Source organism: Gopherus evgoodei, chromosome 2 (genome assembly GCF_007399415.2).
Source record: "Gopherus evgoodei ecotype Sinaloan lineage chromosome 2, rGopEvg1_v1.p, whole genome shotgun sequence".
Taxonomy (NCBI): Eukaryota; Metazoa; Chordata; order Testudines; family Testudinidae; genus Gopherus; species Gopherus evgoodei.
Window position 1 is genome coordinate 102,277,946 of NC_044323.1, and position 24,843 is coordinate 102,302,788.

The 24,843-nt window shown below is 40.9% G+C and overlaps 1 protein-coding gene across 2 annotated transcripts in view; it reads left to right on the plus strand.

Moving 5' to 3' along the window:
- Positions 1–24,843, plus strand: part of ADCY1 (adenylate cyclase 1) — a 380,070-nt gene that overhangs the window by 336,191 nt on the left and 19,036 nt on the right. For both annotated transcript variants that reach the window (XM_030551445.1, XM_030551444.1), the window contains exons 11-17: positions 1,714–1,798; positions 5,112–5,201; positions 8,390–8,646; positions 9,383–9,509; positions 20,340–20,456; positions 22,276–22,422; positions 22,832–22,930. In XM_030551445.1, coding sequence (XP_030407305.1) covers positions 1,714–1,798; positions 5,112–5,201; positions 8,390–8,646; positions 9,383–9,509; positions 20,340–20,456; positions 22,276–22,422; positions 22,832–22,930 — 922 coding nt within the window. The remainder of the gene's footprint in view (positions 1–1,713; positions 1,799–5,111; positions 5,202–8,389; positions 8,647–9,382; positions 9,510–20,339; positions 20,457–22,275; positions 22,423–22,831; positions 22,931–24,843) is intronic.

A 24,843-nucleotide genomic window follows, 5' to 3' on the forward strand; every position in this document is an offset into this window, starting at 1 on the left:
TAGGAATGCCTGGCCATGTCCCCTTTCTCCTAGCCTCATATCCTGCTTTGGGAGCTGGGAGGGAATTTGATACTGGAGTTACGGTAGCAACTCTGAAGTACCTAGTTTGTCCCCTATGTATAGGGAATTCTCGGGGCTGAGATCTGGTTAAGTTTCTGGTTGCTTTGCATGGAGCAGCTGAAATGGAGCAGCTAAGAACTGATTCAATAAGTGATCAAGTGGACAAACCTCTAATCTTTATAACTGTTCTTTCTCTCACAAAGAGTTAAAGAGAGAGGAACTGTGATAACCATTATATATCAGCCAAGCCCAGGGGTCAGCACCACCATGTTGCACGACAGGCCCTTGACAAAATTACCAGACTTGGGGACAGACATTGGCAGGGGGTGGGAGGGGGCTCTAAGGTGAGGCAGGGGGTTGGAGTGTGGGAGGGGGTATGAGTTCTGGGCTGGGGGTGCAGGTTCTGGGCTGGCCATAAATTAGGGGTTCAGGGTACGAGAAGGGGCTCCGGGCTGGAGCAGGGGGTTGGGGTTGCAGGTTCTGGTGTGGGGCCAGGGATGAGGGATTTGGGATACAGGAGGGAGCTCCAGGCTGGGGCAGGGGATTGGGGTGCAGGGGAATGAGGACTCCAGCTGGAGGTACAGGCTTTGGGGTGGGGCGGGGGATGAGGGCTTTGGGGTGTAAGAGGGTGCTCTGGGCTGGGACCAGGGGGTTTGGAGGGTGGGAGGGGGATCAGGGTAGGAGGGTGGGGCATGGGGGGATTGCCGGCTCCATGCATGCTGCTTTATCTCAAGCAGCTCCTGGAAGCAGCAGCACATCTGCTCCAGCTCGTGTGCGCTGCCCCATCCACGGGCACCGCCCCCGCAGCTCCCATTGGCTGCAGTTCCTGGACAATGGGCGGGGAGATGCAGAGTCAGCGCTTGGGGATGGGGGACGGAGGCAGTGTGAAGAGCTGCCTGGATGTGCTTCCGCCAGCAACAAAATGGATGAGGAGCCTCTTGCCGGGAGGCTCACCTCAGGTGGCTCCCCACAAGCTGTCCCTGCTGTTGCTGGCAGAGGCATGGACAGGCAGCTCTGCAGGCACACTGCCTCCGTCTGCAGGTGCCTTTCCCCCATAGCTCCCATTGGCCACAGTTCCCAATAGGCTGGGAACCGTGGAATCAGCGCTCGGGGAGGGAGGGAGGATGGAGGCAGCATGCAGAGGGATCGAGAGCAGCAGTGTTTTCCAGCTTGTGAGGAGCTGCCCATGAGCTCCCCCTACGGACCTCAAAATTTTTACCGGGGACATGTTGCCAACCCCTGGCCGAGCCCTGAAGGCTAAGTAATTGAGAGAAACTCTTTATTTATAAGGGACATAGTGCAAGATATCCTGTATTAGTCTGCAATTAAAAAGTAATATAAACCCCTGAGACATAATACAGTTGAGGCTCTGAGATTGCATGATCCCCTTACTAGGTTTCTGATAGATACTGTATACAAAAAATTACTGAATTGTCATTCTTGAGAATTTCACTAAAGCATTTCTGGCAGCACAATAGGAAGAAGGTTTAAAAAAAAATGAAAATCCCCTCTATGTCCGTCAATTTTACATTGGGGGGGAAAATCCCACATACATTGCCCTGATCCACCAAATAGCTTTAGAAAAACACCAATACAGCTAGCTCAGATATATTCCTTAGTTGCATTGCTTTATTTCTATATTTTTTTCTTTAGGAGTACCATAGTCCTTGTCCTCCTGGTGTTCTGTATATGCTTCCTAGTGGCTTGTATTATGTACCTACATGTCACACGAGTACAGGTAAGTGATCTGAGTCTTCATGATACCTCCTCCTTCAGGAGTTTTATTTGGTGGTAGTTATTTGGAACCTGGTAACACTTATGTGCACTTCATAGCATGATGTAATCTGTGTATTTTTCTAACCTGCCTAATCTGTAGCAAAGCAATTCATTAGAAACTCCAAACAGAACCAACAAACCTGGGGCTGGCTCACTTTAAAGTTATCTCTTTCCCTGTGCTAGACATGTTTTTGAGCAGGTTTTCAAAATGGTAATAAAGCAGAAGGACATTCTGCACACTGTAGAAGTAGAAAATCAGAGTAGGGATCTGCAGAGACTAATTTTTCTGGTGAAAGTCCTCACTGGATTAGTCTTCATTTGGAATTCTCAGATATAGAGCAGGAGGAAATACCCACTCAATTAATCAGCTCTGCTGATTAGTACACAATTGTTTTAAATTAAGCAAAATACCCTTTGGTTAGAGGAAAGGAATTGTTTTCTTGGAAACATAAATAGTTTAATTAGCAGAGTATCTAGTAAAAAGCAAATCTTTATTTACAAACATATACAATTATTTAGGAGTAATGTTGTTAGTCTCTTTTGTTTCAGAAAGGCACAGTAGTTCATACTCGTGCAGTTCGTAGGAAATCGTCCCCATTATTAAGGTCCTTTGAGGCTAATGTAAACTTAAGGTACACTCCTGCTGTTGTTAAAGTCAAGGGCAACCCCTATAAAGGTGTTCCTCACTTCACTGGATTTAACCCTATATCTGAAAAGAGAGAAATAGAAAATTCCATATAAAACATCAGCAATTGTCTAGAGAAGCAGCTTAGCCTTATTTGTGGAGTGTGGGACTGGGAGCCAGGAACCCTGTACTCTAATCCTGGCTCTGGCGCACTGTCTTGCTGTATGACATTGTACAGGTCACTCAACTTCTCTGTGCCTCAGTTTCTCACATATAAAATGGAAAAAATAATAATACAGGTACTTACCAACCTTCTTAGGGAATCTTAGGGTGATTAATTAATGACTATACAGTGGTCCTGAAAATAAAGGTAAATAAAGGCAAAAACCTATGTTAATATAGAGATTGCAATATTAAAATCATAAGAAAAAGGCAGGAAATGCAAAAGTTTAAGTGTAACTTTAACTTGACCAAGTCTTACATGCATTACTTATACTTGGTTTTTCTAGTTAAATTTGTTGCTTATGTAATTACGCTTCATACTGTATGTAAACCATAAAATGTACAGGATACAAGACTGCAGTTGGAACCTTTTGTTACTTGTTTGTCATTTTAACTATGCAATGTTATCACTGTACTAACAGAATATCCTGAATTTCATTTCTGCTGTTATTGCTTTTGTGAAGAACAAGGAAATTATCCTTGAATTACTCCCACTGCAAACTGCATCATTCACTGTACAATGAAAAAATGTTTGCTGTGATACGATGGGATTATAGGTATCCTTTGTCGTGTTAGGTACTGAATCACATCACCTGTGTAAGACGCATATTGGACTTTGTTTCCAGCTATGAGTTCTGACCCCTGCTGCACTTTGTAGTATTTGTCACAATGCTGACCCTTTCCCCTTATTATGACACAGTAGATTTTTAACACTTGATTCTCATAGTGGACAATGTGTGAAGATACTGTGTGTAGACCAAGTTTACTGCTGTAGGAAAGATTTGTTCCACAATATTATCATTGTTTTATTAATGTTATATCCCAGATGTTCCATCATATTTTAATGATATTGACAGATGATCAAATTGATTCCTGGTGTAACTTTATTGCGCTCACTAGGGACCAGTTTATCCCATTCTGTTTTAAATATGTTGTTTATAGCAATCTATTATTCATATTACAATAATATTTTCTCTTGTTACATCCATGTGGGTTTTATCCCTTGGTCCACATCGAAGTCAGGATGTATTTCAAGATCACATAATACACATTGTTATGTTTTCATCTGTTGGTCTAATTAATTAGCCACAGAATTGGTATTCCTGTGGTTTGTTTTCAGTACAAATGAGTACAGTTCACCTGCAATCACCGACCATACATTCTATCACTGCCATGCATAGGGGTGACATAAACCCATTGAGTCTATGTCTCCACATGTGAAAGGGAGAGCAGGAGTTCCAGTGCATGATACCTGTTCCTACAGAAGCCCCTTTGTGGTACTCTGCAGTGAGGTATATATGGTATTTTCTCTATTCCTCATTCAGTTAGGTGGACACCATGTGTAAGCCAATTGAATTGGGAAGACTCATTAATCTCTAGTTGGCCTAGCCACCACTAGAGGGGGACAAAGTGCCATACCAACCATGCATGGCTTACATATATTTACCAGCAGGCATACAAAAATTTGTTCTCCCTCATCGTTACTGGCCTAAGCTAAATCCAGCCCAGATGAGGCTAAACACCTTCCTTCTCTTAGAAGCACACTGATGTTCCTCCACTGAAACTCCTTTGTCTTCTAGGTCCTGGTCCTGCTCCCATTCAAGTCATTGGGGGTTGACTTGAATGGTGCAGGATTAAGCCCCAAGCTATAGCAAATGTGCCACTCATTTGCAAGCCAGGGGGATAAGGAAGCAAGCAGCTCCCCATGGGACCAAAGTAGATCAATATAACTCAACCCAGCATGAGTGCATATTCCAGGCAAACTGTTATCTTCCCTTTCCCACTTTTTACCCAAGAGCTTCATTTATATTGAGAACAAGTGCTCAGATACTCAGATGAACATGAATGATGAGAGAGGGATGCTCAAGACTCTGCCTTCATTAACTATTTTTGCTCCATACTGCTTTTCCCAGTCTGACAAATTTAGATTACTTTTTTTAAATATGGGCTCTACTAATTTAAACTCAACTGGCATTCACTGTTACTGCAATATCACTACAAAATTCTGTGTGATATATATGGTCTGGAATCTTGGGTTGCTGTCTGCAATTGACAGTTTCCAAACAGATAGTTATAATGTTTGTTTATTTTCGTTTCTTCACATCTATAAAATAGAATGCTAATTTGAGCATTCTAATTTGTTGTATTTATTGTGAACAGAAATCCTATTAAAAATCAAATAAAAGCCAGTTTTAATTATAGTGAGAAATAACTTACAAATCTGTTTTCTTTTTGTTACAGAAAATATGACTGTCCTTAAAATATTTGTGCACATTTCTTATTTTATTATTAAAATTTGGAATTTACAACACAGGCAGAATTTACATATCTATTCTCTATTTTATTTGACATCCTATCCTTGTAAACAATAACATACCCATTTTTTATGTTATTTGGATTTAAAATATCCTTTATTTTTCTCCTGCAGTGTTTTCCAGGGTGCCTGACAATACAGATTCGTACCATTTTGTGTATTTTTATTGTGATATTAATTTACTCTGTGGCTCAAGGGTGTGTGGTGAGTATACAACTATAAGCCAAATATATAAAGTTTAACATTAAGTTTAAGAACAATCTCTTATAAATCACATTTAGTCTCCCACCTCATCCCATTTTCTTTCTTTCTCTCTTATGCACAAAATATGTAAATATATTAATAAAGTATCTATAGCAATGTGGTGTAATCTAAAGACTATATTAGTTATGAGTAGTGGAAGCCACTAGTAAACTATACAAGTCGTTCCAAATTAGTGCTGAAATAAATCTTCATATCAAACCACACCATCATATGTTCTGCATATGTCACATACTTTACAAAAGAATTGTGTTTGAAATGTTCAGTATTGGACCAGGGACCAGCTGAACTTCCGATATTTTGTGGCTTGTCAGGGAATCCACACTTTCAAATGGGATAACACATTTATTTCTATACCTGATAAATCATGAGAGAGCAGATCTTGAAATCATGACAGTATTATGTAATGAAAGGAGGTATATAAATATATTAGTCATAATATCCATCTATCTCTTAGGCCTGTGTAATTGCTCTGGTATAGAGTCAGGGATGGCTCCAGGCACCAGCACGCCAAGCGCGTGCTTGGAGCGGCAAAGCCACGGGGGGGCTCTGCTGGTACCGCTAGGGCGGCAGGCAGGCTCCCTGCGGAAGGTCAGCTGGTCCCGTGGACCTCCCACAGGCTGCTGCCGAAGGCAGCCTGCCTGCTGTGCTTGGGGCGGCAAAATGCCTAGAGCCGCCCCTGTATAGAGTTATAGGTGTTCAGCACTTCTGAAAATCAGGCCACTTGTTTAAGTGCTTAAATGTGGATTTAGGATCCCAGGTTTGAAAATGTGGACACAAATATGTATAAAAAGCAAGAGAAATAACACTAGGCCTGATCCAGATCCCACTGAAGCCAAAGAGAGTCTTTCTATTAACATAATTAGGCTTTGAATATATTACAAGATGACTGATGCTGTCAGTTAAATGTGGTGTGTCACAATATGGCATTCTAGAACTGAAAGCCAAGCTAGAGAAGCAGAGTGGTGCAGCAGAGGCTAGAAGCTCTGTATTTCTAAATTCTGTTCCTGGTTCCTCTGTTGGATTGATGTCTGACCTTGAGCAAGTCACATGACTTCTCTGTGGCTCAGTTTCCTAACCTCTAAAATTGACATAGTAATATCTACCTAGCCACAGAAGTCTTGTGAGGTTTGATTACCCACTGTTTGTAAAGCATTTAAAGATGTATAGTGCCAAGTATTATGGAGACCTTTTATGGTTAAAAAAAAAGATTCAACTCCTCACAGGCATCCCCCCTCCCCAAGAGATATTTAGATATCTGCAGGGAACTTAGATATTTGAATTACCTAAACCACTACTTTCACATCCTGCTATTTCGCTACTCCCTAAAGTAGAGTAACAGTTGCAAATAACACAGACTTTCTCACTGAAATTACAGTGCTGTTCCAAGAAGTGCCACCAAGAATTTAATCCCATCCTGTTGTAAGAATATCTACTTGTATGTATGTGCAAGCATTTCTGAAGCAGCTTTTACACACCACCTTAAATCTTCAAAGTATTTAATAAAAGCCTCACTTCTCTGTCCCCTGTGAAATAAATATTACCCCTATTTCGCACATAAGGAAAGTAAGATACAGAGATTGTGATGCCCAGGGCCACAGAGCAAGTCAATGGAAGAGTGGGGGCTAAAACTCAAGAGTTCCTGACCTCTCCAATCCTCTGTTTCTTTCACTACACCATGCTGCATCTCACATCTGTAGTTCTACACTTTAGTGTAGCAATAACTTGTTACCTTTCAAATGTTTAGGGGAGCTGTTTAATCAGTAAAATAAGTTCCTGCAAAAAACCCTCTAGAATTCTTCATGATCATATAGATGATGTGGTTTCACCTCAGTTAGTTACAGAGCAGATGGTGTTTTCCTGGATGAGTTGCTTATCATTTACAAAGCCCTTGTACGTTTCTAAGTTTTGAAATGTTGGCTGCTCTGTAGTGCAAGTGACATTTTTAAGTAAGCTGTTGAACATAATTGTGTTCAATTAATTTTTTGCTTCCCTCTTTCTGATTATGTATCACAATATTATCTTTTCAGTATTTATCTCATAGTCTTATCTTGCTAAATGATTGTAACTGCCTATAAAATGTACTGCGTCATCACCTTTCAGGCTGTCACTGATTTTATGGCACATTATAAAATTTAATTATCGGTGGTTAATATTTTTTAGAAGGCTAATAATAGATTTCAGAATAGAAGGAGAGTACAGGTAGGGCTTATCTGTAGGTGCCTACTGACACTGATGTCCTCCTGAACCCACATTACCACCACATTCTCCCATTTAATGTTAACTCCAGTCCTCCCCAGTGGTGTAAGATAAAAGCTGATGTTTGATTATAATAACAAAATTTGGGGACTAGATCAGGCACTTGGGATTCCTCACTTTCCGGGCTGCTGGAATTGGGATGTGTCACTGTCATCAGCTTTGAAATAATTTGATCATACTTTCTCCCAGCTGGAGGATGAGTGCCAAACTAATGGTGATTAGAGTAGAGAGAAAAGGGAGATAGGATCCCTATCTTTAGTTATCTGTGGATCTCTGCTTTTCCTGCTTATCCATATCTGGCTTATTTGAATCCATTATAGTTATTGACATAATTCACGTTTAGCTCCATAGATGAAAGAGAATAATTACATGCCCCTTATCTTTCATCAGAGATTTAAATATTGTTTTATGCCTATGACTTGATTTTTTTTAAATTGTTAGAGTTTAGTCAGTGTGTGTATAATCAACATGCTTCTTCCTCTGATGTGTGTGACAAGTATTCTAGCAAAGATCGCCACTTATATGGGTATTAAAATACTTTTAAATATTAATAAATAGATATTTTCTTGGGTCCTTTTGTTGCTTGAGCATTGAAAAGGGAGAGGGTTTTTTTTAACTATGTTCAAACTCTAATTCTCCACCTTTGCTGCCATCTAGTGGACTGGGAGTATGATTCCTGCCTCAAGTAAAGGTGGAAATGTACTAGGAGAGGAAGAGTAGTCTTGTTGTTAAGAGGCAAGGCTAGGAGTTGGGAAATATGAGGTCTGTTTCTGGCTTGAGAATCTGATTGAGAGAAGAGGGCTGTAACCAGGCCCAAGAGCTACTGAATTTCTGATGGAATGTTTCACTTTAAACTCCTCTGTTTTCCCCAGGTTGGGTGCATGCCTTGGGTATGGAGTACGAATTCCAGCAGTTCCATTGTTATCATTTCTCCCGGTGGAATGAATAAAACAATGAATGAACTTCCATGTGATACAGCCCATTATGCTTTCCTTTCCTGCGTTGTGGGGACTCTTACCTTGGCAATATTTCTACGTGTCTCTTCCTTGCCAAAAATGATCCTCCTGCTTTTTGTTACTATTTTGTACATAGTTGTTCTGGAACTCAGCGGATACAGAAAAGCAGTAGGGTAAGTACACTGTAAAGTTAAGGAAAGTAGTAGCATTATAGCTGGTCCAAAAGATTGCCAACTCCATTTTACTACTGTTGTCCTAAAACACTGCAGTACTGTATCAGAGACTGATACTGAGAGATGCTCAACTCCCAGTACCTTGCAGAATCTGGCTATTGTGGTAATATTCATGAATGGGATATTTGCTTTTGTGAACTAACAGCTATGGCCTGGTTCCACATTGCGTTACTCCAGTTTTACACTAGTGTAACAGAGTTGATTTCATTGGAGTCACACTCACTGGTATAAAAATGGTGTTAACAAATGAAGCCCTTATGTGTAATTAAAATGCTGAAATAATGTTAAACAAAGCTACACACATGTACATGGTGCATATTATCTAAATTTAGGCTTTTGATGGGTAAGACCCTGAAGAAATTGGGCACACTTTGTTTTGGGGCATGGTGCAGGAATCATACTTGCAGCAGTGTCAGTCTGTGAACTGACAGTATTGCTGCATGAGAGGACCTGCATTTTGAGAAGGGGCTAGTGGTTTTGGGTGCCTCCATTTCTGTGTGCCTAAATTTAAAGGATCCTGATTTTCAGAGGATGAATATGCAACACTTTGACAATCATACCCTTTTAGTGTGTTTTAAGTGTGGAACCCCAAATCACTAGTCACTTTTGAGAATTTAGACCAAGATTTTTTGCTCCAAAAGATCTGTATTAACTTATGCTTTCATTTTTTTTAAAGGGGTGGCTCCTTTTATATGCGTGGCTATGAACCTATATTAGCCATTTTGCTGTTTTCTTGTGCGTTGGCACTTCATTCCAGGCAGGTGGACTTGAAGTTACGTCTGGACTACCTCTGGGCTGTGCAGGCAAGGCACTTACTTTTCTTTCCAAAACACACACACAAAATGTTGTCTAATTGTTTTGTATATTGTTCATTAATATTTCATGCATTGCCTAAGCAAAACAAAACTCCATATTTGTTGTGGCTCACCAGCAAAGGAGTCCCTTATTTTCTTGCCACATGCAACTTCACAATATTTTTCCTCCAAGAACTGAATCTTGTGTCTTACAATAACACATCAAAATTAGAGTAACTTTATCTATATTGGGAATTTCATATTAAGGAATGTAATTAACTAAACAGTGTTATAGAATTGTTATAGAGAAGGTAGATCGAAGGCTTCTGCTCACCTTGTCTCATGCCACAACGGGGTGGGGGCGGAGCGACGTTCAATTACAATAAAAAGTGGCAAATTGAAAACTGATGAAAGGAAGCACTTTTTCACACAATGTTTAATTAAACTGCAGAAATTATTGCCACAGGAAGTTGTTGAGACCAAGAACTTGGGAAGATTCAAAGGGTTTGGACATTTACATAGAAAACAGGAATATCCAGAACTATGAAAGGGATATTAAACCTTGTGCATAAGTCAATCTCTATACAAGATCAGGATGAGTCCTAATGTGGGAGCAAAATATCCCAAATCTGCTTACTGCAGGGTTCTTGCACCTTCCTCTGAAGCATCTGGTGATGACTACTGTCAGAGAGAGGATACTGGACTAGATGGACAGTGGGTCTGATCCAGAATGAGAATTCCAATGTTCCTATATATCCTGGTGGCCAAATTCTGTGCTGACCTATACCCCATTTAATGCAGTTGCAATGGGATTGCACCAGGTATAAATTATCACAGCATTTGGTCTTCTGTGTATGCACAAAATTGTAATGTATGGAATGTATGCTGCAAATAACTGGAATAACTTGGTAGCAATTGGCCCCATAGAGTCTGGTGCATAGTGGTGGTTTGTGGGAGGAACCTTCTGATCCGTAACTATGTGAATCCATTGGCTTTAATGCTTTGTACCACAGTAGTCAGTATTCCAGCCAAGAGGTGGACTAGCAACTGCAGAGGGGATGCTTTGCAGCTCCAAAGCTTCCCTGAGAATCAGAGGTGAATTCCATCCTTCCAAACCCTGCTAAATACTCTGCACAAAGCTCAGTTTTTCATGCCCTGCTTGGAGAAGAAAATTATGCATCCCTAAGGAATATGATTCTTAAAACTGAAAAGGCCTTACTTTTATAATTTTACAAACTCAAATGTATAAAATAAATGGGAGTTTCATGTGCTTCCCTGATGTTGGGGGCATATCCCCAGAAGCCCATGGTCTTCAGGGACCATTCCAGAAGCTGAACTTTGCTGGGGATAGTGGCACCCTGGCCAGGTCCCCTTTCTTCTAGAATCACCCCCTGAGCTTGAGTGGGCGGCCTTAGAGCCACTATGGGGACTCATTGTGCCCAGAGGTGGTGCTGACTGTAATACCCCAAATTTTTATTTGGATATCTTCTTATAAGTGTTTTGCAAAGTGGCAAAGAAATCACAAATAATGACAAATGAAGTGGGGTGTAATGACTAAACTCTACACCAGTGGAGATTCACTACAACCAAAATATACTTTACACTGTCCTTCACGTTGCTTAGCTCTATCCAGGCTCCCCATCGGGCTGATCCTATAGAACCTTACCTGCCTGAGTAGCCCCATTTGGACACTGTAGTGTGAAGGATTTTCTTTTCAATATTTTGTTTATTTACATTTGTACCAATAATTAATGCTGCTCCTACTGATTGCCCAATGATTTATAAATCATATCCTGGCTACCCAATGCTGCATGGCAATCTAGTCCTAATAAAATCATGTTTTAAACATCACAGAGACGTCCAGAGAGCAGCACCACTGTTAATAAGGATATAAAGATGACTCAATTAGTTACTTATAATCTTTCTACTATCTGAAGGCTGGTTTAAAATGTAGATATTTCCTGTTAGCATTTTTGATGGATTTTAAATATTCAGAATAATATAAGGTCAAAATTCAAACATAGAGTTTATTACTTATTTGTTTGGGTAGTGTATGTGTCTTACACTTTTCTACCGTGCCCATATCTGAAATATCTCAGAATGATTTTCATCATTGCTCCTAATACTTTATAGAGTTAACAGATGATATAACGTATGGCAGAGATTGTATATGTCACCTGTCTACCACTGATTAATATGTATAGAGGTTTATACTCCATGGAAAATCCAGCAATACAAGTCTGGCCCAAATCCTGAAAAATGTAGAGTACCCACAGCTCTAATTGACTTTGATGGGAGTGGCAGGTTCTAAGGATTTGGTCTCTGTTTTTCTCTGTTTCCTGATTGACCACAATCTAGCCCTATTATGTCATGGCAAATTCGACAGGCAGCACACTCTTATCTGACAATTAAATACCTGAGTCTTAAAGGTAGAAAACTGTGTTCTAGGAAAATGGTGACCCAGGGACAGTTTTTTTGAAGTATTTAGGCTCTTAAAAATAAAGGTAGACATCTAGTGGGATTTTCGAAAGTGCATAGGCAGCTAACTCCCATTGGAAGTTGAAATGAGGTGTCTGGGCTCCAGCGGACGTTAGGTACCTCAGCACTAATAGAAAGTCAGGTGCCTGGGCACTTCTGAGAATTACACTAGGTGCCTATCTGCATCTTTAGGTGCCTAAATACCTTTACAAATCTGACCTCAAATGAAAACCTTGTGGTTTTTTTCCTTCACTGAGAGTTCAGTTTTGCTCTCTTAAAGCAAAACTCACATGAAATTCCAACTTCTTTCATACATTTGAGTCTGATAAAAGACTGGGGCAAGGGGAGGTCTCAAAGCTGAATTTAAATTCAGCATGTGCACAAAGAACCAGGAAGCACAGTAAGAGACATGTAAGAAATTTTTGCCCTAGACCACATATGCCAAGAACTGCTGAATAGTCACTGCTCCTACAAATTCTGCAACCGCAAATGTACATGACTTAAACCAGTTTCGTTTGAAGAAGAGAGTTACTGAAACAACTGAGAAACAGGAAAGAGAATATTGTTTAATAACATTTTAGCGTACCCTAAGAGAAACAACTGAGTAAAGTATCACATGGTAAGATTCTTCTTCAGTAATTCCCAATAAACATAGGTAATCATTAGAGCTAGGTAAAAATTGACAATATGAGCTAAGAAAGGAGTAAGATAATAATTCTCTAACCCCATTAACACAATGGCTGCCTCAGATTTCTTAGCTCCAATTGTGCTAAGAAGTTTTGTTTGAGGAAACCAAATTTTGAGCTGGTAGCCAAAATTAAGTAAATCAACAAAATTTGTTTCAGGCAGAAGTGAAAGTAGTTCACAAAGTTTAAGGGTATGTAACCAAGGAACAGAAATAATAATAATATGCCAAATCATGTGTATGAACAAACTTTATGATTCCTACAAACAGTTAAAATATTTGTGTGCATATTTTCTGTTCACACTCTCGATTAATCAGCATAGAGCTGGTAAAAAAATGTATTTTTGTTTCTGAAAAAAAACTTTGAAGTAAACAAAAACTAAAGAAGTTCTTACAAAAATTTCCATTTTCTCAAAAAGCCATTTTTATCCCCAAAAAAGTTTTGATATAGTTTTCATACAGCTCGTGTGTTTTATATGACTTATCGTAAGTGTGAATTGCAGATACTCACATGAGTACTTTAACAGTATGTGCAATCACAAAATTTGCTTGTACAAAAGATTCAACAAACTGTTACAAATAATGAACAAATTAATTACAATGACAAGAACCTGAAAAAGAGGTTAATCTTACCAGATAAATTATTCATTGTGAATTGTTTGCCCGCCTCTGAAAATTACCTGTGTTTTTGGGAAGGAAAATAAGGATTATCGTACTGTATGATTGTTTCTTTAGTTGAATTATTTAGGCAATACTAGAATGTCAGTCGTTAATAATTTTCTAAGCTAGAATCTCTGTCCTAACTGCAGTTTTGTAGTCTGTAGGCCAGAATTTCTAAGTTTTTTACATACCTAATGCTGAAAACCTGGCCCTGTATATTCCATGTTCACAAAATTGCTTATTGATATACTGGCTCTTTCTTGTGATTTTAGTGCCCCCTTCAGGTCATATGAATGTATTGGTAAAGGAACCGTGATAGCCCAAGTTATTTTTAGCTGTATCATCAGATAGTGAAACTTTGTGTGATAATTTTTACCTAGTTAGTTACCTTATCAAAGCAGATCCTTTCTTGTTTATTAACTAATTGCATAGAACATTTCAGCTGATCTCTATGTAATATAGAGCTTGAGAATTTGTCAGTACTTGTACACAATTTTTACTAGATAAAGGGAAGTTACTCCCTCTCTGCCTTAGCTTTTTGTAAGTCTGGCTGTTATGCAACTATATAATGCAAAGCTATAAGTCTACCCAGATCTCATGTTGACATTAGAAAACATGACATCAGAGAACTGTTTACTTTTATCAGAGAAAAAAAAGTCCTAATTTAACAATATTGCAATTTTGATTTCTCAAAATGATACCAAAATGCCAGTAAATGCTATAACTACTACTGTAGTCCATATGACAGTTACTTTTCTTGTTGCTATTTCTGCTGAATTCCTGCTCATGCTTTTTCTCAATAATCTACTTGTTCTTATATAAACAGCACGCTGTCAGCTATCCTGAACTAATCAATAGAAACAGGGGGCACACAGCCCAATGCTTGGATAATATTCCGGCGTTGAACTATATGGATAATATTCAGTCCCTGAATATAAATATCATCCCCTATGAATATAGGTCTATTCCTCCTTCTGCAGACCTCACGCCATTTTTTCTTCTTTGTCAGCCTCTGTCTGTCTGGGCAGGGAAAGGTCCTAGCCAGATCTTCTCATCTCAGCTACATGGAGGGAGGGCAGCAGGAGTCTTTGCTATCCTCTTCAGGAGGCCCAAGGAGTGGAGCTAGAGTTATAGCAGTCATGTCCATCCTTCTGAAGGATAATGGGGTCCATAAGGGAAACAGGGACTGCCTCAGTCCCCTCATCTCAGACACCTGAGGAGGGGAGTACTGGAGTTCTCTCTGCTGATGAAAATCAAAGGAAGTCTTTCCTCACCTCACTTTGAGACCTGGGTTGTCTTCATTCCTTAGCACCTGGTAGGAAGTCTGCAGTTGTACTGAGGCAAGGAGATCTTCTCTCTCCTCCCTACTGACTTCCATGGAGATGAAGATGAGCACTGCCTTAAGAGGTATGGGGAGGAAGGATCTCCAGAGCCTAGCAGCAGCAGAATTTTTAGTCCTCTTCCCTAACAGGGCATAATGAGAGGGGAGCACCTGTGGAATTCTTTACTCCCCTTTCCCCTGAGACTTGGGGAAGGTTCTATTCCTCACACCCACTATCTGGTGGGGAGGAGAGGAGAGAAGAGTGCATGAGCTGAAACACTACCTTCTGCTTGGGCCCAGCACAGGCAGAACTCAGAGTGCATGACCAGCATCCTCCAAGCTCTGCTATCTATCTTAGGGTTTTATACTGCTGTCATTACTCTAGTATCCAAGTCCTTCCTTGTAAAATCAACAGCAATAGCAAAGTCCCTAGTGGACTTCATGGGGTCTCTGGCACCTGTCCTTTTTTGAGTCAAAGCTTTACGTAGGATATGATTTGGGTATTTTTGTGGAGGGGGTAGAGTTGTGGAATTGGTAAGGGCTTTGGAATAGTGTAGGGGGGGTTATACTGTGAGTGTCATTTATATTGGAAACTCTTCCTCAGAGGAATGCTTTGCAGGATTTCCTAAAGATAGTCAGTCTCGGGATTCACCTTCTCTCTTGCTGGATCCCTGCAACAGGGAATGCTTTGTACCCCCTCTCAAGTGCTTTCCTCCAGGATTTTGTGATCTGCATTGTGCCAGATGTCATGGGGGTTCATAGATTTGAAATCAGTCTTTGATGTAGCTGTGGCTTAATCCATTTATTAGTTTGAAAATTAGGACCAAAGCTTTAAGCTGGCATCAGAAGCTGATGAAGACATTGGTAAGTCTTGATCCATTGTGGCTAAGGTATGGAAATGGCAAGTTGCTGCTAGAGACGGTGCATTATCTTCATATTCAGTAAGTTACAGCAGTCCAGCCTGCAGGTGACAAATGTATGTATCACTGTGGCTAGTTTCTCACTGGGGAGAAAGGAATGACATTTCATAGCAAACTAGAAGTGAAAGAAGGCAATTTTGGAAACTGATGCTACTTGATGATCCAAGTTTAGTGAAAAGTCAAACAAGACCCTGAGGCTTTGTACCACTATGACTAACGGAGACCGCATAACTTTGGTGAAAGGTGGAGATACCATCTTGGCCAATGTTGGCTCTTGGAAGTGTCTCCTCTTTGCACCCAGCATCACTTTGGTCTACCCTGGGGTCAGCTTGAGCAGCTGCTCTTCATCCAAGAACTAATTTATTGCAGGCATTCTGACATTTTAGTAGTGGTGGTTGAGTGTTGTCAGCCTCCTCTTGGCAGTTGAATCCACTACATATCACCCCGTGGTAGATACATAGATATTGAAGATCAGCAGGAATGGTATGGGTTCCTGCAAGGCCCCGCAGATGAGGAAATTTGGAAGGGAGAACACCACTCTGAGTTCTGTTGGAGAGGAGTGGTTGGAGCCACTGTAGTGCTGGGCTATAGACTCCTGTTGTGTCATGGAGGTGTGGTAAAACCTTGGGCTCCCTACCTTTTTTAGTGCCACTAGAGCTGTTTCTGCTGTGCCCTGGTCTGAACCCTGATTGTGAGGCATCTAGGATGTTGGCTGATATTACACTTTGATGAAGTTTGATGGTTAGTACTTGCTCAATTATTTTTCCCAAGAGTCGGAAGCTTGGCCTAAAACTGGACAAATCAGAGTTAGAGGAATTCTAATCATGCACTCCTGCCTCAGATGACCAAACAAATAGTGACTGAATAGCATTAATGTCCATGCAGTGCTTCAAATTTTCTACTCCACTTACCCAGCTCTACTGTTAGGCTACTCTGATTTGACCATATGTGTCCACACATCTGTTACATGACTGGAAGAATTTAGTATACTATTATTTTAACTTTCTGATCTGCCCCATAATGTTAATCTGGAGAGTATTTTGCTTCATACAGAGTTATATGATAACACCCATAGTTCACTGATTGTGGTGACTACATGACTATGCATATTCACCACTTACAGGTATCTTGATCCTAATAAATGCTAACAAGAAAAAAGGCCAAAACTGGAAGCGCTCCCAAAAGAGAACATTACATCTGTCTTGCTTCATGATGTGCACATCACCACAGAACGTTTACCTGGTGGTTACATGGGATGTTCTTCACATCGAACTTTATATATTTTTGTATTCTGGTTTATTGATGTGTATTTCTTGTTTATCATTCACACTTCCATTTTGGTAAAGACACAGCTAACTAACAAGTATCCTTTTACAGATTTTTAAGGCCAGAGAGACCTCCTGCATAATATTACCATACTGACCTTCAAGAGTTTCTCTAGATTTCCTAAGTTCCTGTTTTTGAAAATGGTGGCCTTAAAAAATAGACACCTAAAATTGTGCCCCAAAAGCCTTACAAGGGCACCTAAATAAGTGCTCTGATTTTCAGAAATGCTGAGCTCTCAGCAGCAACCATTCAATGGGATCTGCAAGTATTCCACACCTCTAAAATCAGACCATTACTAACTAATCCTCATAACACTCCCAGGAGTTAAAGATGAAGGAATAGAAGCATTTGGTAAGGCCTACAGATAGAGTAAGAATTCAGAAGTGCAGGACACTTATTGCTGTTCTCAGAACCCTAGCTTCATGCATTGAGTGTAACACAAGCCAGGATGTACACAACTCAGTTTCAGTTTGCAGTTCAAGAAAAGATTCTTGTTTTTACCGTAAAATACTCAGACTCCACCAATAAGGCTGTGATTGTCATCATTCACATATTCAAATGCTTGTATATAATGATAAAGAAACGGAACAGTGTTTGTGTCTCTAAAATAGGAGGAGGCGATGCTGTTTTGAGAAAGCAGACAGTGTGAACACTAAGCATTAAAAAGTGTCAAGAAAATACTTCACAGATGGAAAACAGAGACTTTGGTTGGACTGCAAATTGCATTCAGAGTCACTGGAGGGCTCAGCTTCAGTAAGGGATCAGGAATAAATTATAATACATTCTTGCAGTCCAAATTAGAGCAGAAGCTGAATGTGTATTTCCAAAGGGGATGATGATTCCGAAAGAGGTTAACTTGACAAAATTAGGGTTTTTCAGCTTGCTTTTTCTGTGTCTCTTTAAAGAATGACAAGAAGTTCAAAGAACACTCTGCAGATAATGGCTGCTAAGCAAAGTCATCTATAATTGAACAATGACTGTTGTGTAGAGATTATAAAAAAAATATGCAGGGAATTCCATTGAAAATTTAAACTTTTCACCAAAAACAGCAAAACCTGCTTTCTCCTCAAAAGGGAGAGTTTTCATAAAAACTTTTCTTCTAATCATAAGGATGTATGTATATGGGAGATAGCATGCTGATTTTTCTCCGAGGCAAATGTGTACCAGGCAACCCTCCACGTTAGTATGTGCATAATCTTTGTCGGAAGAGCAAACAGATTTTGCAATATTAGTAGTGTGACAAGGTCTACATATAAAAAAGACATTGGGAAATTTTAGACTGGATTCTCAGATGGTGTAAATCCACCATTGACTTCAGTTGAGATATACTCATTTATAATACCTGAGAATTTGGCCCTCCATCTTTTTGCTGACTTTGCAAATAGGTAAACAAGAATTATTGCTGTGCTTGATGACAAATGGAGTGTACGTTACAGCTTTGTGAGGGAGTTGAAGTTAAAAGAATAAATTCTACTTGGTGTGATTTCTGTAGGCTGAATTTTACCGTCCTGATCAGCAGTTGTCTGATTTAGAGTGTTTGGATGAAAGATCTGATTAGTACTTTCTCTTGAGAAAAGACTAGTGATATACAATTAGGGAGGAATGTGTTTGCTCAGAGCGGAGGCTAACATTTTCAAACCAGGGTGCCTAAAGTCAGATTCCTAAATCCATGTTTAGGCAGCTTGTGACGTGGCGCAGCCATGGTTTGTCCCGCAACGGGGCTGTGCAATATCCCACGGCCTCGCTGTCAGTAGCCTTAAGCCCGGGCCCTGGTCAGGACGGGGAAACAACCACCATGAGTCACTACGCTCGGGCCCTTAGGCAGGGCTGAGCAGCAAGCACAGTAAGTCAATAGGCTCAGGCCCTTAGGCAGGGCTGAGCAGTAACAGTTCTAGGCCCAGCCCTTGGGTCAGGGCGGGGCAGCAAACACAGCAAGTCACTAGGTGGCTTTCAGCCTCCTCAAAGCAGGGGAAAAGGTGGAGCTTGCCACCCAAGAGTTGGGTGGCAGGGGGGGACGCAAGCCCTCCCACTCCTCTGCATGCCGGCCCGGGGCCCTAGCAGCAGCGTGGAGTTGCTGCTGTCAGTGGGGATCCAAGCTGCAACACACTGACATTGGTTCTGGCAGTGCTGCAGCCAGACTGGGGTCGGCTACCCCCGGGCCACTTCCACTCTCCCCCTCCTCGAGTATCTGAGTCGTCACAGTGTCAACAGAGGGGTCAACCACCATCGGCTCCTCAGGGTGAGTGTCCTCGGGCGGGCTCAGCGGGTCCTTGGGGTAGCTGGAGCGGGGCGGTCCCAGCCAGTCTTCCTCAGGCTCGCTGGCATGGGGCAGACTCGGCCAGTCCTCCTCAGGGTAGCGAGCACAGGGCAAGCTTGGCCGGTCCTCCTCAGGGTAGCGAGCGCGGAGCAGGCTCAGCTGTCCGAGCGTGAGCGTCGGCGAGCAGGGGCCGCAGGCCTCTGGCCGCTGCGGGAGCTGGGGGCCCACTGAGTTCTGCAGGTCAGCTTTTGTACTTCTAGGTCTGCACCGTGACCTCTGAGGGGCAGGCGCAGGCCCCGGTGGCCCCACCCACAGCAGGGTTGGGAAAGATTTGTCCCACAGCGGGGCTGTGGGATATCCCACTGCCTCGCTACACAGCTAAATAAAAGTGGTCTGATTTTCAAAAGTGCTGAAAATCCGCAGTTACCTCTGTCTTCTGCAGATCAAATCATTTATATTTGAATGCCTGAATATGGATCCAGGAATCTAACGTTAGGCACCCAGGGTTAGATTAGCTTGCAACATCCAAGCTCTTTTTGTGCGCATGCTCCTTAGCCTGTACAAATGTTTTAAAACGTCCTTTAGAGCTTTATCACCTGCTACAGCAATTGATAGAATCTGTTGCTTGAATGTGTAGGAATCTTCAGCCCCATTTGGAGAAATTCTGTCGTTTGCAAGTGATAAAGTCTCTATAGAAGCACAAAGAACTCCTGTAGAAATCATACAAGAATGCAAATATTTCTTAGGAAACTGTCATCTGCATACTTGAAATTTTAAAAAGGCATTGAAGGATTTATGGGCCAAATCCTGAAGTATTGATTCAATCCTTGCTCATACAAACTCTCATTGGACCAAATTGCCTTCAGTGGAGTTACACCTGTAACTAAGGTCCTGATCAAAAGCCCATTGAAGTCAATGGGAGACTTTTGTGGACTTCGGATCAAGACCTAGTAGCAGAAATTGGCCCACAGACTTTAGTGGGAGTTTGCCATAATAAAGAGTTCAGGATTTTTCCTTGTATGTTAAAAGCAGACAGATCTTGCAACTGTAATAGATGGTGATATTTATTATTTTGCTGTGCAATCTGATTTTTAAAGCCTGGAGCCGGACAAAGCAATTTGATAATCTGAATTAATGTTATGCTCATTATAAAACAGTAATTTTAAAGAGCTTTTCCCGCTCTCGCCCTTAGGCAGAAGAAGAGAGAGATGATATGGAGAGAGTAAAGCTGGATAATAAAAGAATTCTCTTCAATCTCTTGCCAGCACATGTTGCACAGCACTTTCTTATGTCTAACCCTAGGAACATGGTAAGGCTATGGGGAGGAAAATAAGCACGTAATGATATGCATGATTTTTGTGTGACACCCAGGTCAGGGAAATGATATATTTTTTTAAAAGCTTGAAACATTTACATTTCATACTCATTAAAGTGAATAGTTCTGGTAAAAGCCATTGTCAGATGTCAGTTCGGGGTTATTTTCCCTTTCTCAGTAGCATTCAACTTTTCTGAAGGACTTAAGTACAATACTGTTCAGGTGAATGAGGTGTCATTCTGGATCAATGCGGTTGAGTGCCTATATGCAAGTAACAAATTTCTTTTCCAATCAAGTCAAAAGATCAGAGTTTATTACAATCTTCCACTGAGATCAGTTTGGTTCCGAATGGAATATAGTGTGACGTGTCAGACGCTTCCAGCTGAGCCACTCAAGGTTCTTGAAATGTGCCTCATTTACAAAAACATAAATCTAAAAGTCAAAATAAGGAATTCTACACACCCTAGAAGGATACAGTAACTCTGAGGTTGAAAACTGATCTTAAAGCTTGGGCAAGGGAACAAACTTCTACAGGATAGCGCGGAATCATGATAATTGGGAATACTTGTGATTAGAATAATAATTAATAATAATAATAATAATATCTAGGCACCTATTCGTTAAGGGAAGAGTGTGGGAGTAATTAAATCCTGTAGTAATGCAAGGGATGGACCAGTTGACCAACTAATGACACTATGAATTGTTACTGTTATTGCTAGTGTTGCAATAGCACCTACAAGGCCCAGTCTGAGGTCAGCATCCCATTATGCTAGGTAGTAATGTGAAATTCATAAAAATGTTTAGGGCTACATTATGGTTGCCCCGATGCAGCTAGTGGGGTGGGGGAGGATTGTGCAGAGTTCCTTACCTACCTCGCATGCCTCCATTGCACATCTGTATGGAAATGTGGGTGTAGGAGAAGATGTTAAAGCTACAGTCAGAACTAATGGACCCAGCTTGGCCATTAGTTCTGACCCAGTGTGAGGGTAAGTCCAAGGCCCTTCCCTTCCCCATGCCAGACAGCTGCACCACTGGGCTTATACTGCACACATTGACTAAATGTAGAAAGGAGCAGCTCTCCCACAGGCACCAGTGCTCCAGCAATACTTCTGCTGCCTATCCCCCGCCTAGCCCAGCCTTGGGAGAGGCATGATTGAGCTCTTATAATTATTTGTTGTACAAATGCAGTGCATGCGTGGACTATATTTATGTCTCGCAGTAAAAAGATGGTGGAGCAAATAAACAGATACAACCCTATAGATTTCCCCAGCTCAAAGCCTCAATACTCTGGTTGTGTGTTGAGTGAAGGACTTGGATCTATATATAATATCTTGTAAGAGGAGGAAGTTGTCCCTTCCTCCCTCAGCCTGCTCTGTGGTAGCAAAGCCATTCTATAGTGTCTACAGCATCTTCAGTGCTGCAGTAGCCTATACAACCACCATTGCTCCTCTTTCACAGGGAAGAATGGCCTGTGAACCTGCACAGTCTTTCTTTGCTTTCATCACACACCTTGCTTCAAGCTCCCATCTCTCAAGCATGCAACCTTCTAGGAGTTCTGTAAATCCAAAATTACATGTGCTGCATCTCAGACCCTCTACACCTCCCAGGCACAGGGGTGGAAAATGGGGCAGGATATGTCATAGGAAATAAAACAATGTTCTATGACCTGTTTCATTTGTAGGACAGAGCTTGGTAAACATTATGGAATTTCTCTTTAACAAAAGTAAATCTGAGCTCAAGAAATCACAAGGATGATACTGCCTGTTTATGTTAATCTCTAATTTTAAAAACCCATATAATTCAAAAATTTCAGGACCTTTATTACCAGTCATATTCACAAGTGGGAGTGATGTTTGCTTCCATCCCAAATTTCAACGATTTCTACATTGAACTGGATGGCAATAACATGGGAGTGGAGTGTTTACGCCTCTTAAATGAAATTATTGCCGATTTTGATGAGGTAAGGTCTAAACTCTCTGTCATTTGATCTTACTGAGTCCACCAGACATCTGCCAATTCAAGGTTATTTGTGGAAAATTCGTCTTAGTTTGGCTGTCTAATAATGTGACTCTGTAAACATCTGATTTCAGTGGGAGTTAGGAGTCTAAGTGCTTTTGTAGATCCCATTAGGCACCTATCTGTTTCTTTACATGCTTAAATATCTTATAAAATCTGGCCCAAAATGCCCTTAAAAACATTAATGTCTGATGTGGCTCCCACAGAAGTCACTGAGAATATTGCCACTGCCAAGACTGGTCCTGTAAAGAATGAAGTGGTTTATCAACTTTAATATGCACATATCTGATAACTATGGGGTTTATTGTCTAAAATATTATGTAATGTTTAACAGTTTTATGTTTTAAACAAAGCTTCTGGACAAAGAATGTTATAAGGACATAGAAAAGATCAAGACAATTGGCAGTACATATATGGCAGCCGTAGGACTTGTACCAACTACAGGAACTAAGGTAAGCACGTCACACAGTATAATGAAAGACTCTGTGTACTCCATGTGCAAATGATGTTAATTCAGTCTCCAACTGAACAACTAAACACCATCAGTTGTAAAAATGTGACTAGAAATAATAACTGATAATTTGATTTCTTTGCAACAATTTAACCTTTTACATCTGAAAAACAAACAATAACTTAAGACTCTAGAGATACAATGCAAGCATGGTGTGCTGAGCATTACCGAGATGGTTAAGAATTGGGGCTTGATCCTGTGCTCCTCTGCACCCTATGTAGTTATCTTCACCAGTGCAAATTCAGTGTGAAGGCTACCCGAGCAGAATGGAAGTGTTTTACACCTACTTTATACTCGGGTCAGCTGCCTAAGTGCAACAGAGAAGCAGGAAGTCCTGCAGTGACAGTTCCCCCAGAATATAACTTAGGGATTGTTTGTTTGTTAAAGAGTCTGAGGCCAAATGTAGACATTGGTCTATATTTCCAGCCAAACACCCAGAAACAAGGAAAGTAACTCAGGTATGATAGTTGAACTGCCATTCTGGTTCCTCCAAAACCTATCCATTTCTGTCCTTCCCCTCATTCTTTCTCTAGCCCCAACCCCATAGTTAAACTTTTTTTCCCTTTTAAATTTTAAGTGACATCAGAACCATCTAGTTTTAAGCATAGTTCTGAGCATCTGCCCATGTGCAGTTAGCCTGTGTAACTGTGTGAACTTATTACTGCTACCCTTGTCCTCTCCCCTACACTTTTTCCTCCTATTATTTATTGTCTTATTTTAAATTACACTGTAAGCTTTTGGGGGCAGGGATCACACTTTTCCAAGGGTTTGTACAGAAGCTAGCACAATGGGGGATCCTTTGGGCATTAACCTAGTATAAATCAGAATAATCACAGCAAATCTGGTGTTGGACTACTATATCAGAGGCCATGGTGAATGCATTTTAGCATGTACTCCCTAATTTGTCCATGCCTGATCTGATATCCGTGTGCATGAATCACAGAGGCACCCTTGAGTGAGCTGAAATAGATTTTGCAGAATAACAGTGCACTGGAGGGCAATAGGGCTAGAACGAGCCATGAACTTTTCAAGGAGACAATTAACCTTGTTAAATAAATAAAAAACAAGACTACAGCTGAATCAATTATTGGGATCAGTTTGGAATATATCCCAGAATAATGAATATTCTGTGATTGTAGGATGCCTCTGATTGATGCTTTTTTTGCCGTTCCCAATTCTCTTCATTCTGTGCTACTATTAAATGAACATCAGTCCAAACCTACAGAGATGTATTTTTAAAATACATGTGTGTGGTAAAATTGTTGACTCTAATTGAGGTCCTGAGACAGACAAAAATTGATCACTTGAATTTTGTATCAGTGTGATCTCAGGCAAACAAGCAGAGGCATATCAGTATGTCTGGTATAAATGCTCTTTGAACTAGAATCCTAAAAACAAGTATGATGTTGGGTAACTCCAGCTGTGTATGGTCCAAAAGCTAAATATGTTTATCTCATGTATTGTGTATTTGCTAGCAGAGGAGTCATTTGAATTAGTCCAGTACTGAAAATATTCACTCAGACGTCTATAGTAGGATTTGAAACCCAGGGTCTTAGGCAGAACCTGAACTTGAAGAGAAACATACAAAGCCCAAGATGGGCAAACAAGGACAGAGACGGAAAATGCCACTCAAAGCACAAACTCTGCTAATTAACAGACCAAGGAAAGAAAAAATAACTAAAGACTAAGAGAAAAGGGCCTTTAAATCAACACAGGAGCCCCGGGTGGCGCGGGCCAGGCGACCTGAAAGGGCTGGTTGGAAGATGCTAACCCCAGCCCTGCCCCTGCCACCTGAGGCCCCACCCCTTCTAGGAGCTGTAGCCATGCCCCTCCCGCCCCCCAGGCCCATACCAG